General features: G+C 38.2%; 1 protein-coding gene across 10 annotated transcripts; it reads right to left on the reverse strand.

The window, feature by feature from the left end:
• Window positions 1-1,878: 1,878 nt before the first annotated feature.
• Window positions 1,879-14,626, reverse strand: LOC307152939 (galactosylgalactosylxylosylprotein 3-beta-glucuronosyltransferase 1-like). 10 transcript variants are annotated; one of them, XM_079861941.1, is made up of 9 exons: window positions 14,538-14,626; window positions 14,369-14,443; window positions 11,585-11,789; window positions 10,184-10,237; window positions 8,000-8,068; window positions 7,686-7,804; window positions 2,467-2,978; window positions 2,096-2,392; window positions 1,879-1,984 (listed from the first exon to the last, which is right to left on the reverse strand). In XM_079861941.1, the coding sequence occupies exons 6-9, from the start codon at window positions 7,795-7,797 to the stop codon at window positions 1,898-1,900; spliced, it is 1,008 nt and encodes a 335-aa protein (XP_079718067.1). In that variant the 5' UTR covers window positions 7,798-7,804; window positions 8,000-8,068; window positions 10,184-10,237; window positions 11,585-11,789; window positions 14,369-14,443; window positions 14,538-14,626; the 3' UTR covers window positions 1,879-1,897. The 10 variants fall into 10 exon arrangements, with proteins under 10 accessions (XP_079718067.1, XP_079718068.1, XP_079718065.1 ...); XM_079861942.1 differs by lacking the exon at window positions 8,000-8,068 and having other exon boundaries at window positions 11,585-11,647; window positions 14,538-14,598; XM_079861939.1 differs by lacking the exon at window positions 8,000-8,068 and having other exon boundaries at window positions 11,585-11,761; window positions 14,538-14,598.
• Between the last annotated feature and the right edge of the window lie 1,899 nt (window positions 14,627-16,525).

Genomic DNA, 16,525 nt, shown 5'->3' on the forward strand with positions numbered 1-16,525 from the left:
AGTGTATCTAGAAACCACTCTGTTGTGAGGCCTGTCATTGTCTTACTTCCCAGGAAAGATGTCATCTTGATGGCAGTAGGCCTATATGTCTGTACAATCCCAATACACACCTCTACATCACTGATGCACTCCCATACAATGACAGATGTTTGCTTTTGCACCTGTCGCTAATGAAAGTCTGGATGGTCCCTTTCGTCTTTGGGACTGAGAAATCAATGTCCATTTTTTCCAAAAAACAAGCTGAAACATGGTGTTAAGTGAAAACGGTTTGCAAAATACTCCCAAGCCAATGTGGCTATATTTAACACAGTAGCATGCGTTCTCATGCAGTGCCATCTGAGGGCTAGAAGGTCATGCACATTCAACAGGGGTTTCCTGCCTTGCCTTGCATAACCTGGGATTTGTCTGGATTTCCTGAATCTTTTCACAATATTATGTATGGTAGATACTGGTAGAAATACTTTGCAATCTTGCATTCAGAAATGTAGTTTTTGAACTGTTTGACAATTCTCTCATGAAATTTGCTCCTTATACCCAAACACAGTCCCCTCACCTATTACCAATTCACCTGCTAATTGTGGACTGTTTCAAAACAGTTTAACTTGGATATTCTGTAATCTTTTCACTTTTATTTTGCCTCTGTCCCAACTTTTTTGGAGTGTGTTGCAGCCATCAAAATCTAAATTTCTTTATATTTACAAAATACAATTAATTTGGCCAGTGAAAACATTGAATTTTTTTCTTTGTGCTTTTGTGAGTTAAATAAAGTTTCAAGAGAATTAAAAAAAAAATTACAGTTTATCGATTTGATTGCATTTCACATAATGCCCCAACTCTTCAGGAATTATGGTTGTAGTATAAAATGTGTGAGTATTTTGGTGTAATTAATTTTGTTTAATGTTAATTCTCGTCAACTACAATGCCGTTGAATGGTATTCTATGCCATTTTAGTCTAGAATAAAACTACAAAACTCTACGAAACGCTTTCAAAGTGCCTGAACAAAAAAATTAAATGAACAAAAAGTTAAACAGTATGTTACTGTTGGATTGTAAAAATGTTAATGCATTGCAATGATGTTAGCATTATTGCAAATTCTATTTCTATCCATATTTTGTCTCTGAACTTCCAAATCAAATCACCATAGTAATTCATGGAAGTTTTCCAAAGCATTTTTCAAGTTGTTGTGCAGCAGTCCTATGTCTGGTATACATTACACGATTTAACATTTGTGACATTAAAATGTAACCATGACATTGAAATTATGTTTTTATTGTGTTAGTTTAGTAAAATCATCTGCTGAAGTCTATTGCAGATATATTCATACATGCATCTAACTACGCTCAGTCAACTTGCTCTCGAGACCGGTGTTTTGTCCACTCCAATATGGTGGACAGCTTACATAGAGTGGCCCATAGAAACAGCCACTAACATAACAGCATCTATGTTTATATATAGCCTATATGGTTCCAACACAACAAACTCACGCAGAAACATGCGCCTTGTTGCTAGAAGACATGTGACAAATTAAAATAATATCCATTCTAAAATTGGCTCAAAATATCAAACATGTTTAATATCTTCCAACTGGAATGAATTGTAGTCTCAAGCTAGAAAATCAGAGTCGGTGGCCACCATGCAAGTTTCTGTAAAATCTGTCAACTCGAACTTCCTAAAATTGGTAGACTGGTTCTGACTTTTGGCAGACTACTCCAGACTGCAGACGGGGCAAAAATCTGGGCAAAGGTCGTAGTTGTTGCGAAGCTTTCAAGAGTTTGACTCTTTACAGTTCCTTTAAATTCCTTTAGTAGAGTGTCTTAGTAAAATACTCAAGTCTGTCTTTGACAAGGATGCAGTTTAAATTCAGTGCACTCCAGTCAACAGCATGACAGCAGTTCATCATACTTCCACGCTGGCATTTGTGAATCCCTTTTTCCCTTCATTCACAAGCAAGGGTCTTTCTGTCCTGGTGTGCCAAACCAGTACCTGAAACCAGAACCCATTTTTCTTTTACAAACCTTGTAATTTCCAAAAACAAAAAAGGAACTGAAATGATTTGGAAAGGTTATGAAGATTCAGGTTTAGGACTCGACTCACCTTTGTGCAGTTGGAGGCTTTGGGTTCCAGGTCACTGAGAGTGATCAGATCCTGTAGCAAACTACTCTCCTGGTATCCACCTTTTACCCCTTTTAACTTAAAGTAGGCTTGAGGTTTGCTGAAGATGAGCTGAAGGTTCACTGCAAACCCAGCCATGTCGATGGCGAAAGGTCGACGAGGGTCAAACACCGTCCTCCAGCCGAACACTTTGCCTTGAGAGTTGATTTTGGGGGACTCGTACCGGAGACCTCCGACGAAAGCGACTGGCCAGACAGATGCTTTACGAGTCCAACGCATCTGCGGCACAAAGAGGATGGAATAGGGAATATGAAAGGACACAAACTGTGAACAGCAAATCATATGTACTGTACCTCCTCAAACAGCTCCAAGCTGTAAGTGTTGTCATCATCTGCAAAATACACGACTCCTTTATGACCCGAGCTGGGGTTGATGTTCTCCCTCAGCCAGCGGAGAGCCAGGTTCCTCTGCATGGTGCCACGAGGAATACGTGCATTTCTGGGCTTCTTTAGCACTTTGAGATTCTGAGGCGTCTCTACGTACAAGTGGGTGTAATTCAGTCCAGTGTTCTCCAGCAGTCTGGACACCAGCGGCGTTCTCTCCGCCGCGTCCTCCACCACTAGCCAGTGAAGGTTGGGGACGTGTAGGAGAGTGTTGGTGAGGCGGGTTAACTCTGCCTTCTGGACAGGCCTCCTGTAGGTTGGAGTTATTACGTGAAGAGTTGGCAATGCATCAGACCAGGGTGGAGAGCGGCTGTGGACGTACTTCATCTGGATGACCTCAGTGATGTGCTTGTTCTTTATGATGCAGGGCTCATGAAGTCTGAAGTTTCTTTGGTGAGCTTTACTGACCCCAGTTCTGTTAACTGTCCATAAAAATATATTCAAAAAAATACCAAGAGTTTAGAGTAGGAATGCACAATATATCGGTACCACATTATTAGCTAGCTGATATGCGTTTTCTTTTTATATATATATATATATATATATATATATATATATATATATATATATATATATATATATATATACACTCACCTAAAGGATTATTAGGAACACCTGTTCAATTTCTCATTAATGCAATTATCTAATCAACCAATCACATGGCAGTTGCTTCAATGCATTTAGGGGTGTGGTCCGGGTCATGACAAACTCCTGAACTCCAAACTGAATGTCAGAATGGGAAAGAAAGGTGATTTAAGCAATTTTGAGCGTGGCATGGTTGTTGGTGCCAGACGGGCCGGTCTGAGTATTTCACAATCTGCTCAGTTACTGGGATTTTCACGCACAACCATTTCTAGGGTTTACAATGAATGGTGTGAAAAGGGAAAAACATCCAGTATGCGGCAGTCCTGTGGGCGAAAATGCCTTGTTGATGCTAGAGGTCAGAGGAGAATGGGCTGACTGATTCAAGCTGATAGAAGAGCAACTTTGACTGAAATAACCACTCGTTACAACCGAGGTATGCAGCAAAGCATTTGTGAAGCCACAACACGCACAACCTTGAGGCGGATGGGCTACAACAGCAGAAGACCCCACCGGGTACCACTCATCTCCACTACAAATAGGAAAAAGAGGCTACAATTTGCACGAGCTCACCAAAATTGGACAGTTGAAGACTGGAAAAATGTTGCCTGGTCTGATGAGTCTCGATTTCTGTTGAGACATTCAGATGGTAGAGTCAGAATTTGGCGTAAACAGAATGAGAACATGGATCCATCATGCCTTGTTACCACTGTGCAGGCTGGTGGTGGTGGTGTAATGGTGTGGGGGATGTTTTCTTGGCACACTTTAGCCCCTTAGTGCCAATTGGGCATCGTTTAAATGCCACGGCCTACCTGAGCATTGTTTCTGACCATGTCCATCCCTTTATGACCACCATGTACCCATCCTCTGATGGCTACTTCCAGCAGGATAATGCACTATGTCACAAAGCTCGAATCATTTCAAATTGGTTTCTTGAATGAGTTCACTGTACTAAAATGGCCCCCACAGTCACCAGATCTCAACCCAATAGAGCATCTTTGGGATGTGGTGGAACGGGAGCTTCATGCCCTGGATGTGCATCCCACAAATCTCCATCAACTGCAAGATGCTATCCTATCAATATGGGCCAACATTTCTAAAGAATGCTTTCAGCACCTTGTTGAATCAATGCCACGTAGAATTAAGGCAGTTCTGAAGGCGAAAGGGGGTCAAACACAGTATTAGTATGGTGTTCCTAATAATCCTTTAGGTGAGTGTTTATATATTATTGTTATTATCAGTTTTGGTGGATATTGGATATTACTGGATGTATATACTATTGTGCATTTTTATTTTGTGGCACATCCAGTGTCATAGTACACAATGCTTGAAGTCATTGAACAATAGTGATGTGGCATTTTATATCAAGCTTGTCAAAAAAAAAAAGGTGATCACTTGTTCATTCACTCACTAATTGAGCAAATTACTTGCAAATTCCAGAAGTTTGTAGGCCTTTCATAAAGGTATTGCACTAATGTTTGTGAGCTAATCTATTAAATGTGACCACATTGCTACTATCGTACCGCCAAGTGTCCGAAATCACCTCTTTTACCCTTAAATAGGCCATTATTTAAGGGGACAGCCATTTGTAGTAGTGCAGTAGTGTTTCTTGTAGTAGAAACCATAGTAAATGTTATAGAGTGCACTCATTCAATCCCATAATGCACCGCAATAACGAGTGTACAACTGATGTTCACTCAACCATAGACATAAACATAGATGCCTCATTAGTACGCCATATTGGAACGGTCAAAGCAGGTCCCTGAACATTCGAGAGCAAGTTGACTGTGCATCTGCAAACGTAGTTAGACGCATGTATGAATATATATATATACAGTATATTCACACTGCCGATTTTGCAGGTTTTCCCACTTACAAAGCATGTAGAAGTCTGTAATTTTTATCATAGGTACTCTTCAACTGTGAGTGACGGAATCTAAAACAAAAATCCAGAAAATCACATTGTATGATTTTTAAGTAATTAATTTGCATTTTATTGCATGACATAAGTATTTGATACATCAGAAAAGCAGAACTTAATATTTGGTACAGAAACCTTTGTTTGCAATTACAGAGATCATACGTTTCCTGTAGTTCTTGACCAGGTTTGCACACACTGTAGCAGGGATTTTGGCCCACTCCACCATACAGACCTTCTCCAGATCCTTCAGGTTTCAGGGCTGTCGCTGGGCAAAACGGACTTTCAGCTCCCTCCAAAGATTTTCTATTGGGTTCAGGTCTGGAGACTGGCTAGGCCACTCCAGGACCTTGAGATGCTTCTTACGGAGCCACTCCTTAGTTGCCCTGGCTGTGTGTTTCGGGTCGTTGTCATGCTGGAAGACCCAGCCATGACCCATCTTCAGTGCTCTTACTGAGGGAAGGAGGTTGTTGGCCAAGATCTCACAATACATGACCCATCCATCCTCCCCTCAATACGGTGCAGTCTTCCTGTCCCCTTTGCAGAAAAGCATCCCCAAAGAATGATGTTTCCACCTCCATGCTTCACGGTTGGGATGGTGTTCTTGGGGTTGTACTCATCCTTCTTCTTCCTCCAAACACAGCGAGTGGAGTTTAGACCAAAAAGCTCTATTTTTGTCTCATCAGACCACATGACCTTCTCCCATTCCTCCTCTGGATCATCCAGATGGTCATTGGCAAACTTCAGACGGGCCTGGACATGCGCTGGCTTGAGCAGGGGGACCTTGCATGCGCTGCAGGATTTTAATCCATGACGGCGTAGTGTGTTACTAATGGTTTTCTTTGAGACTGTGGTCCCAGCTCTCTTCAGGTCATTGACCAGGTCCTGCCGTGTAGTTCTGGGCTAATCCCTCACCTTCCTCATGATCATTGATGCCCCACGAGGTGAGATCTTGCATGGTTCCCCAGACCGAGGGAGATTGATCGTCATCTTGAACTTCTTCCATTTTCTAATAATTGCACCAACAGTTGTTGCCTTCTCACCAAGCTGCTTGCCTATTGTCCTGTAGCCCATCCCAGCCTTGTGCAGGTCTACAATTGTATCCCTGATGTCCTTACACAGCTCTCTGGTCTTGGCCATTGTGGAGAGGTTGGAGTCTGTTTGTTTGAGTGTGTGGACAGGTGTCTTTTATACAGGTAACGAGTTCAAACAGGTGCAGTTAGCACAGGTAATGAGTGGAGAACAGGAGGGCTTCTTAAAGAAAAACTAACAGGTCTGTGAGAGCCGGAATTCTTACTGGTTGGTAGGTGATCAAATACTTATGTCATGCAATAAAATGCAAATTAATTATTTAATAATCATACAATTTGATTTTCTGGATTTTTGTTTTAGATTTCGTCTCTCACAGTTGAAGTGTACCTATGATAAAAATTACAGACCTCTACATGCTTTGTAAGTAGGAAAACCTGCAAAATCTGCAGTATATCAAATACTTGTTCTCCCCACTGTGTATATATATATGCAATAGACTTCAGCAGAGAATTTTTGCTAAACTAACACAAGTCGAAGGCGTCAGCGAGCACGACATTAAAAAGTTACCATAGTAAAAGTAAAAGCATGTAAAAGTACCATAGTAAAAACCTGTAATACATATAAAAACACAAACCGACACACTCTCTCCTGTGAAAGGTGAGAATGTGGCATCTACGTGTACATTAGGTATACATGCCCTCAACCATAGATATGTATACATAGATTCAACATTCGACCGCTCCGACACACTTGCACGCCCGCCATCTTGGAACGATCAGCATGTCATCACTCACAGTAAAAATCAATGATGCTACAACATTGCACAGCTTCTGGCTGTGAAACCGCCTAGATTTCAATTCCCGAAGAAATGGGATAACCATTCACAGGTGAGAATGTGTTGGTTTTTGATTTTATATGTATTAGCTCAATATTACAGGTTTTTATTACATTTACATTTAATCATTTCGCAGAAGCTTTTATCCAAAGCAACTTACAAATGAGGACAGCAATAGAAGCAATCGAACTAACAATAGGGCAACAATACGCAAGTGCAGTGACCAGTCCCAGTTAATCCAGCACAGTACATGTAGCAAGTTTTTTTATTTTTTTATTTTTTTATAGATATATAATAGTAAGTGTTAGTATTAATGGGTCAAGTGTTGAAGAAAAAGATGCGTCTTTAGCAGTTTCTTGAAAATTCTTGGGCTGATATAGGCAGGTCATTCCACCAGCTTGGGACAGTCAAGATAAAGGTCTGTGAAAGTGATTGTGTGCCTCTTTGGGATGACACCACAAGGTGCCTTTCACTTGCAGATCGGAAGCTCCTGGATGGTAACTTTTTAATGTTGTGTTAGCTAACGCCTTCGTCTTGTTGTATTGTGTTAGTTTAGCAAAATTATCCGCTGAAGTTTATTGCAGATATGCCCCAGGTTTCACAGACAAGGCTTAAGTCTAGTCCCAGACTAAAATGGAAATGACTAAATGGATGTGCCACAACATCTAACGGCATGTGCCAGTGGCACCATAACGTAAGATACTATACCACTAAATGCCTAAATTAACTTGTAGCATTTGAAAGAACAATCTTAGTATTTACCCTTCGGAGCTGGAAGTAACGGGTTGCCAGCACGCTGGTGCCAAAGCGTGAGTAGTAAAGTCCATGGTACTACAATCAAAACAAGTGCAAGGAAGTCCCTTCTCTTCGGCATGTCTTACCTGTGGCAAACAAGTCACCTTAGTGATTGGTATTAAACGGATACCATTTTTAATTACAATTTAAGCCTTCAACGATTATGAAAACATGATAATTGAGATAATGATCTCAATTATTCTGTTAAAAAAGGGTTTTGTGAGGAAGAACAGTGAATGAACCAGTAAAACCAGAAAAATAAAGCAGTTTACTTAACTCACCCAAAGGCATTTATTTAGCCTACTAACCAGATGAATCCGACAAAAACAGCGTAACATTATAACTTGCATCTGCAACAAAATAATGCGAATGCATAAGTAAACATGAACTTAAATCGTGTTGTAAATACGCTCTGTGGTAGATTTTTCGACGCCCCTAAACGTCTCCTGATTAACGTTCAATAATATTTATTATCAACGTCTTGACCCCTAAACACTATCACTTGGCAAATAAGATCTCTAGTGCTCCACTAACTTGCTGCGCAGCAATAACTAAACAGACTCCAGACAATGCCTTCGAATATGCTTTAATCACGGCCGGAGGATCTCAGACAAATTTCAGAGAGAATCCCACCAGCAAAAAGAATACAACAGTTTTTATAGAAGAGGAGCATGGCAAAGGTGACAAGATACATTACATAATTTTCCTGCAATATGATTGGTTCTTCATTTGCATAATTCAGCTAACCCTTCTTTTACTAGGTAGTAGAAGCAAACTCTGGATTTCTTGATTTACTTCACTTTTCACTCAAAACTCAAAGTCATGAGTTTTTAATTTTAGATATCTGTCTAGTTTCATTTCCCCTTTTATTATGTTCGGTCATGATTGAGACACACTGACTGACTGAGTGTTTGGGGACATTTCAGGTTTCAAAAGCATATAATTGTTAATCCTGCAAGAAAAATAAATGTTAGTTATGATTAATCCACCATAATCCAACACAGCTTTATGTAATAAAACATAAATAATTCACAATATTGTATTGCAATAGTGTACTCGTTTTCACAAGGGCTGATACATATTTAAATTAATATATAAATTATCTGAGCATTTTCTTTTAGATATTTTTTATTTTAATTGTTGTCAACTACAATGCCATTGACTGGTATTCGATGCCATGTTTGCCATTTTGCCATTCCAAGTAAAATTTACTAAAATAATTAAATTATATAATACTGCTAAAATTAAAATAAAAAGTCAAATTTTAGTGAAAAAACTTAAACTGTGTGAAGATTAACACTACAACTGGCCAGTGAGCGTAGGTTAAAACCTTTGATTTTATAATTTTATAAACTTTATAGTTAAAAAAATAAATGCAATTTGTTAACAGTCAGGCACAATTTGTATTTAGGCCAGTGTTTGTCAAAATCATCCATTCATCTATTTTCCAACCCGCTGGTCCAATGTGGCGAAGGCGTAATATCATACAGGTATAAATTCCTTTTTACTTGATTAATAATGGTTTAATTAAGGTTTATACATAGTTTCCATGACTGAGTTCAAGATGAATCTTTTCATCATACTGGAGCTGCCAGTTTCAAATGATTATTAAACAACAAGCACAAACTATGCAAAAGCGGAAGCTGAATTCAATCACTCGTTTTCATTCCCTCAAGTGAAATATATTAGTGGACTAATGACGGGAATAGTCAATGAGGGTATAGGGGGCGATTTCGAACTCAGCCCTGGGCATGTTTGAAAAGCACTGATTTAGGCTAATCATTGCTCCATTTTGTGTTCTGTTGGTCTAACTGAAATAATATCTCTAGTTCAAATATATTCGAAAAAATAATTGGAATTTACTAATATGTTTTTTAGGAGTTTTCAGTATGATGAGGAATTGCATTACAACAAAGCTGATCATATTTATTTTCATTTATTATTTCGATATTAATTTATTTTTACATGTATTTTTTTATTTGTTTTCCAGTTAAAATATATAAAGTTTTTTGTTTTTTTTACGTTTAATAAATGCATGATGTTTCCAGAGTCAAGGAGTAATTGTTTTAAATAACCATGATCAAAGATTTTGCCATAATCGAGCATCCTTGCTTCATAAGTGCCATTTGCTAAGGTAAGAATCATTATTATCAATGCTTGGGGTTAGAGATTTGAAAATTTTTTAAAGCATTTGCTGCCATCACTGCACACATCCCTGTAATGTGCTTTCTCTGCAGCTTCTTTTTCCCAGAAAATAGGTCAGTATAAGCTTTAAACTTTGCTTCAGTAGCAACTGAATATAAATTTGAAGAGACCAAAAATTCGAATGCATCCTCACAATCTCGGGTCTCTTTAGAGGCGTTTGAGTATGTGTCTTCAATTTCATGTCTTCAGTAGATACTCCAGCAGTACATATCCTATGATAGAGATGTTTTTCTGTTTCTCTGCATGTTAAATGAGCTTACCGGTGTTTATCCCTCTCTTTTCATAGTCCCCGCAGCAGGCAACTCCATCAGGAACTGAGACATGCAAATAATTGAGACACATAATCACATTTAGACTCAGATATCATTTGATGTACAATTTCAAATAATGAAAAACAGAATAAATAATGAAGTATTTTAGAGCATAACTAATAAATGTCACAGATATGTATTCCTGGTCAGAATGTCACAGCATTCATACTGAACATTCTCTATGGTTTGGCAGGTCATTCTGTAAGGATCTCAGACAAACGTGTTAAACGTGAAGATGAATGAATGCCAAGTTGTAAACACACACATACACGCACGTACATTCTCTCTCTGTCAATAATTTGGGTGTTAGATTTAGGTCAGACCATTGTGTGTCTCAGTAAGTCTCAAAATAATGAGCGCCGCCAGGGAATCAGACTGGATCTGATTAAGCCACAGAACTGAGGTTGACAATTCAAGATCTTTACCAAAAATGTATGCAACTTTTGATGGAAAAAAAGTGATGTTATTTCAATCGAGAGGTGGATGGCCATGATGTGTCTTCCTACGTGGTTGTTTAAGTAATGAAAAGCTACACACTCCATCAATTAGGGTTAGAAGAACTGTTGGCAAACATATAACATGCTAGAAACATCCAAACAGGGACTTTTTTTTTTTTTGTCCGGGCATTGTATAAACGTATATAATAAAAACCTATATAATAACAATTTAATATAAAAGTATTTATACAACACGCAAGTACTTACATTGTACTGACATTATGCTAATTTAAATTAAATACATTGCATTTAACAGTAAAACATAAAAGGAAAAGGAAAAATAAACATTAAAAAATGAATGTGGAGGAATGTGCTTATTTGTCATTAAAAAAATGGCATAATGCAAACAAATCTTTTCATTATGATTCATTCATAATTCATTCATAATGTTCTCCAAAACACTGTCAAATAACCCAAACTCCTTTACATTTTCTTCATGATCTACGGTTCAATCTTTCTGAAGATCCTTCATAAGCATCCTAATCTTTTGCCTGTCCCCATTTCTTATGCAAGAGGCCCAGATTCACTCCGTACTTGTTTAGACAAACATTTAAACAACCAATAAAAAGGCAGCACTGCTTGGTGCCTCACACTTGTCTCGGTTTGTTTATTGTGCGCGTGTCCCAGAGGGAGATATGGATGTGTTGCTAAATTTGGCTGGAAGAGAAAGAGAGCATATATTCAGCACAACTGAAGCTTGCATAAAAAAAGCTTAGTTTTCTTTTCCAATTTCTTCCCAATTTTTAAAACTGTGACAATAAAACATTTAAACGCCATACATCTCACACTTTTGCAATTAAGGAGAAAGCATATCACTGTTTAAAAATGTTATATTAAAGCCAGTTATACTTACATATTGCATCTATCTTTCGTTGCCTTGACGGAAACATTTACAGTCAGATATCCTGCTGGTAGCCTTTGAGGGAGAAAAGACAATAAGAGACGGAGAGAGAGAGTGGGTTGGTGTGAGCAGTGCCAGGGCCAGCAGGGGATGAGAGGTCATCCCTCCCGAAGAATGCGTCCTCTCATTCTGACAACAAAGAGTGCAATTGTGGATGCTGATGGGAGATGGCAGCAAAAACAAAGGGCAATCATCAACAACGTCACCAACTGAAATTCCCAAAACATGAGGAATATAATAATATTACCTCAAGAATGAGGCTTTGTTTTACCAATGTTTAGTTTAGTTTATTAATTTATAAAGGACATTTAAAAACTACAGATGTTCAAACCGTGCTGTACAACAAATAAAGGCCTATAAAACATCTGAAAAACCAATTAGACAAATGAAAATGATACACCCTGAAACAGAATTAAAACATAAAGAATAAAAACAAATAGATTCTTCAAATAGATTTAATCTGCCTGGTTCAGATTACACGATTTTGGCACGATCCGTTTGACATAGGGTGTCGTGGGGATTAAAGAAAATTAAAGAAAAAAATGGCAGAAAATTTTGTAATTTCATCAGGCAGAAGTCAGCTTCAAGACTCACAAGGAGTTCGTTGGCCGCCCCGCTTACAGTTAAGATCACAGCAGTTATACCCTTCACTAATGACTAAGCTACGTCATTACTTCAGGTTGAATGATTCTGATTGGCTAAGAAATAGATAAACATAGTAATTTTCCACACATGGACTGATAGGCAGTAGCACATCTCCACAGTTTGTATGGCTACCACCAGGACCCTGAGTTAGGGACCCTGTGTCTCTCCGAGGTCACAAGACTGTGTGTCCAGGCGCCAACATGTCAAAGAAAACAAGTCAGTCAATCTCCAATAATGTCAGTGGTTCCTTAACCTATAACCAAGAAGACTAACACACACACACCGACACACAGCTTCTTCAAGGTTGGCTTTGGCCAGGCTCTAACTATAAACAGGATAGTCTTCTCAAAACATCAAGATAATACATCTGAAGGAACATCACCTACAGCTCAACCTGGCAAAGACTGAGCTTCTCGTCCTCCCTGCCAATCCAGACTGTCAGACTGAGGTGGACATCAGACAATGAAATCAGACTGAGATGGAAATTAGGCAGAAGAGGAGATCAGACTGAGTTGGAAATCAGAGAGTGAAATCAGACTCGGGGTTGATATCACACAGTAAAGTCAAACTGAGCTGGAAATCAGACCGAGGTGGAGATTGGATAGTGAAATCAGAGATGGAAATCAGGCAGAAGAGGAGATCAGACTGAGTTGGAAATCAGAGAGTGAAATCAGACTCGGGTTGATATCAGACAGTAAAGTCAAACTGAGCTAGAAATCAGGCCGAGGTGGAGATTGGATAGTGAAATCAGAGATGGAAATCAGGCAGAAGAGGAGATCAGACTGAGTTGGAAATCAGAGAGTGAAATCAGACTCGGGTTGATATCAGACAGTAAAGTCAAACTGAGCTAGAAATCAGGCCGAGGTGGAGATTGGATAGTGAAATCAGAGATGGAAATCAGGCAGAAGAGGAGATCAGACTGAGTTGGAAATCAGAGAGTGAAATCAGACTCGGGTTGATATCAGACAGTAAAGTCAAACTGAGCTAGAAATCAGGCCGAGGTGGAGATTGGATAGTGAAATCAGAGATGGAAATTAGGCAGAAGAGGAGATCAGACTGAGTTGGAAATCAGAGAGTGAAATCAGACTCGGGGTTGATATCACACAGTAAAGTCAAACTGTGCTGGAAATCAGACCGAGGTGGAGATTGGATAGTAAATCAGACTGTCAGAAAGTAAATCCAGACTGGATATCAGATAATGAAATCAGACTGAGATGGAAATCAGACAGGAGGAGATCAGACCGAGTTGGAAATCAGAGAGTGAAATCAGACTCGGGTTGATATCAGACAGTAAAGTCAAACTGAGCTAGAAATCAGACCGAGGTGGAGATTGGATAGTGAAATCAGAGATGGAAATCAGGCAGAAGAGGAGATCAGACTGAGTTGGAAATTGTGCAAATAGTACCAGTTCCTGAATACAAACTCTACAATCTGAAAGTATGCATAATGACTGTTGCTATGGCAACAGAGGGACCAAATCTGGCGGAAGATCGCTGGTAAAAAACGACAGATGTTCCCTCCTCTCTTATGCTCTCCCTCCCTGTATTTCTCTCTCTCGAACTGATGTGTATTATTTCAATATGAGATTTCCTAATACAGTCACCACAAAAGATGTGCAAATACAGAAGCTGAAAATGCTTGCCCTGATTAAACTGACAAATCACACACATACCAAGAGACAAGTTTTTGTGGCTTTTAGTTTTAACAGGGTTTTTTTTTAAGTAATCAGGTCATTAAAAGCTATTAATGCAGCCTTTACTACATGGGACAGTGCTGTGAGCTCCTGGGGCGGTTTGGCTGATGTCCATTTATTGATGTCCATGCACATGTCACAGTTGAGTTTAAAAACACCCTCTAACTGTCCTACTTGATGCCTTCAGCCTGCAGACAGAAAACCCTGCACGGTCACATCCATGTGCTACAGTAATCACAGTTTCTCAGCTGGAAAGACAAAACCCAGAAAGGAAACATACGGCGATGTAAGCTTTGCCTTTGCCTTGAAACATAAGCCTTGTCTTAGCACAGCACTTCCAGTGTGAATTAATGATGGTTCAGTCCATTAATTGTAGGAGAAGAGATTTTTTTTTTTACCTGAATGCTTTCAAGTGTGCCGATTCCCGCCCTGTACCAATTCTTCACTCATTTTTTGTTTTTCTTCCCTTGCTCCTGCAAAATGCTTTTAGTGAATAATTTAAAGGCACATTCTAATCTAAAATGTGTTTTTACAAAACAGAGAAAACAAGACAGACACTGTAACAACCTTATCTGAAGAGGAGTAAAGCATTCTGTGCTGCTTCTCTCTTTCTCTCTCTGTATGTCTCACTCACACACACACACACACACACACACACACACACACACGCACAAACACACGTAATTTAAACATGGAGATGTCGATTTCCATGGGTGGACAGATCCATTAGAGATTTTAGGCATTGAATATCGAAGTGTTTCATATGACTTTGGCTGTAAAAATCTAAACAGCATGTCAGATTTGTGAACTTTGTGCTGTGTTTAAAAGTGAGGGTAATTTAAACCCCACATTGTAAAAAGTGGAAACCTGCAATTTCTTTTCTTAAAAAGCTATTTTTTATTGATTTAACCCGTAAAAATGTATTTTGTTGGTAAATGAATGCATTAATTAGTTTGATTCAGCAATATTAAATAATATCTTAATTAGATGTTAAAAGTTAATTTAGATGTTTTTTTGCTTTTGTGACCAGTGTTTTTCAGTACAGGCATTATCATTGAAATTTTGAGTCACCAAGGCTACTGGTCACATGTTTTACAGCAGTTGATATTTCTCAGGGCTGATTCTGTCTGACAAAATTCCCCAAAATGTTGTCACACTATATGGGGTAGGTTGACACAGTGGAAATCTAAAAAAAAATTTTTAGAATAATTTAAATTAATAATATAGTCATTTAAATTATTTATTATTTGCTTAAATTTCAGCAGAAAGACATTGCAACAATTATGGAACATAAATAATAGTTTTATTATTTGAAATAATAAATACAACATCATGTATCACCATGAATTGGTTTTATATTAATTATTCCCCTGGTTTCACAGACCAGTCTTAAACCATCATATTACCATAAATCATCATATTAGAATGATTTCTAAAGGATCACGTGATAGACTAGAGTAATGATCCTGAAAGTTCAGCTTTGCATCACAGAAATAAATGATAATTTAAAGTATAATGGATTGAAAACCAATTATTTTAATTTGTAATAATATATCACAATATTACATTTTTTCTGTATTTTTGATCAAATAAATGCAGGCTTGATGAGCAGAAGAAACTTTTTTCAAAAACATTCAAAATAGTAATGTTTTTTATATATATAATATAATGCAAAAAAAAAGGCATGTTTATAAAATATATTTAAATGTCCTAATTAAACTAAGGCCTAATCCTGATTTAATCAAAGCCCTGTCTGTGAAACCAGGCCATAAAGACAAAACAGGGCATACTTTATGCTTTCTATTTACGCCATCTAGTGGTTGTAGTGCAATGGCTGGCTATACATCTTTGCTTCGGCACCGTTGGACATGTCATGTTAAAGGGATAGTTCACCCAAAAAATAAAGTCATTAATTACTCACCCTCATGTCGTCAAGACTTTCGTTCATCTTCGGAACACAAATGAAGATATTTTTAATGACATCTGAGAGCTTTCTGTCCCTCAACTGACAGCTGTTGTAGCACTTTGACACTTTAAAAAGTTCATAAAGAGATCGTAAAACTAATCCATATGAATTGAGTGATTTAGTCCAAATTTTCTGAAGAGACTCGATCGCTTTATATGATAAACAGATTGAATTTAGGCTTTTATTCACATAAACATTCATCAGTTGTGGGAAGCTCTAGCATGTTCGTTTGATGTGTGAGAAGAACCAATAAGGTTCATTCTCGTGTTACGCAGCACATTTGAGCTTTCACAAGAGGCTTGTCCTGTATTTCACATAAATAAAGCTGTATGTTTTCGAATCGCTCTCGCTGTAGCCTAATTAATAATAGGCTATCATACACCGATTGGTATTTAATTACCCATACCATTTAAAGATGATTACATATGACATATCATTCACAGTATTTATTTGAATGGAAGAAGCCAAATGAGAAGCCAAATGTTGCAACTGACCCCAACCCAGGTTACCTGATGCAGTGAGATCCAATCAAGAAGTGATAAATACAAATTATTTTATTTATAAATGAAGAATATAATGAATAATAAAA

Source organism: Squalius cephalus (assembly GCF_949319135.1).
Source record: "Squalius cephalus genome assembly, chromosome: 24".
NCBI lineage: Eukaryota > Metazoa > Chordata > Actinopteri > Cypriniformes > Leuciscidae > Squalius > Squalius cephalus.

Coding starts and splice junctions, on each gene's coding strand:
- LOC307152939 (XM_079861941.1), bottom strand. CDS start 7,797: ATGCCGAAGAGAAGGGACTTCCTTGCACTTGTTTTGATTGTAGTACCA. Junction 2,393..2,466: donor GCTTGGAGCTGTTTGAGGAG/GTACAGTACATA, acceptor TTTGTGCCGCAG/ATGCGTTGGACTCGTAAAGC. Junction 1,985..2,095: donor AAGCCTCCAACTGCACAAAG/GTGAGTCGAGTC, acceptor TTCTGGTTTCAG/GTACTGGTTTGGCACACCAG.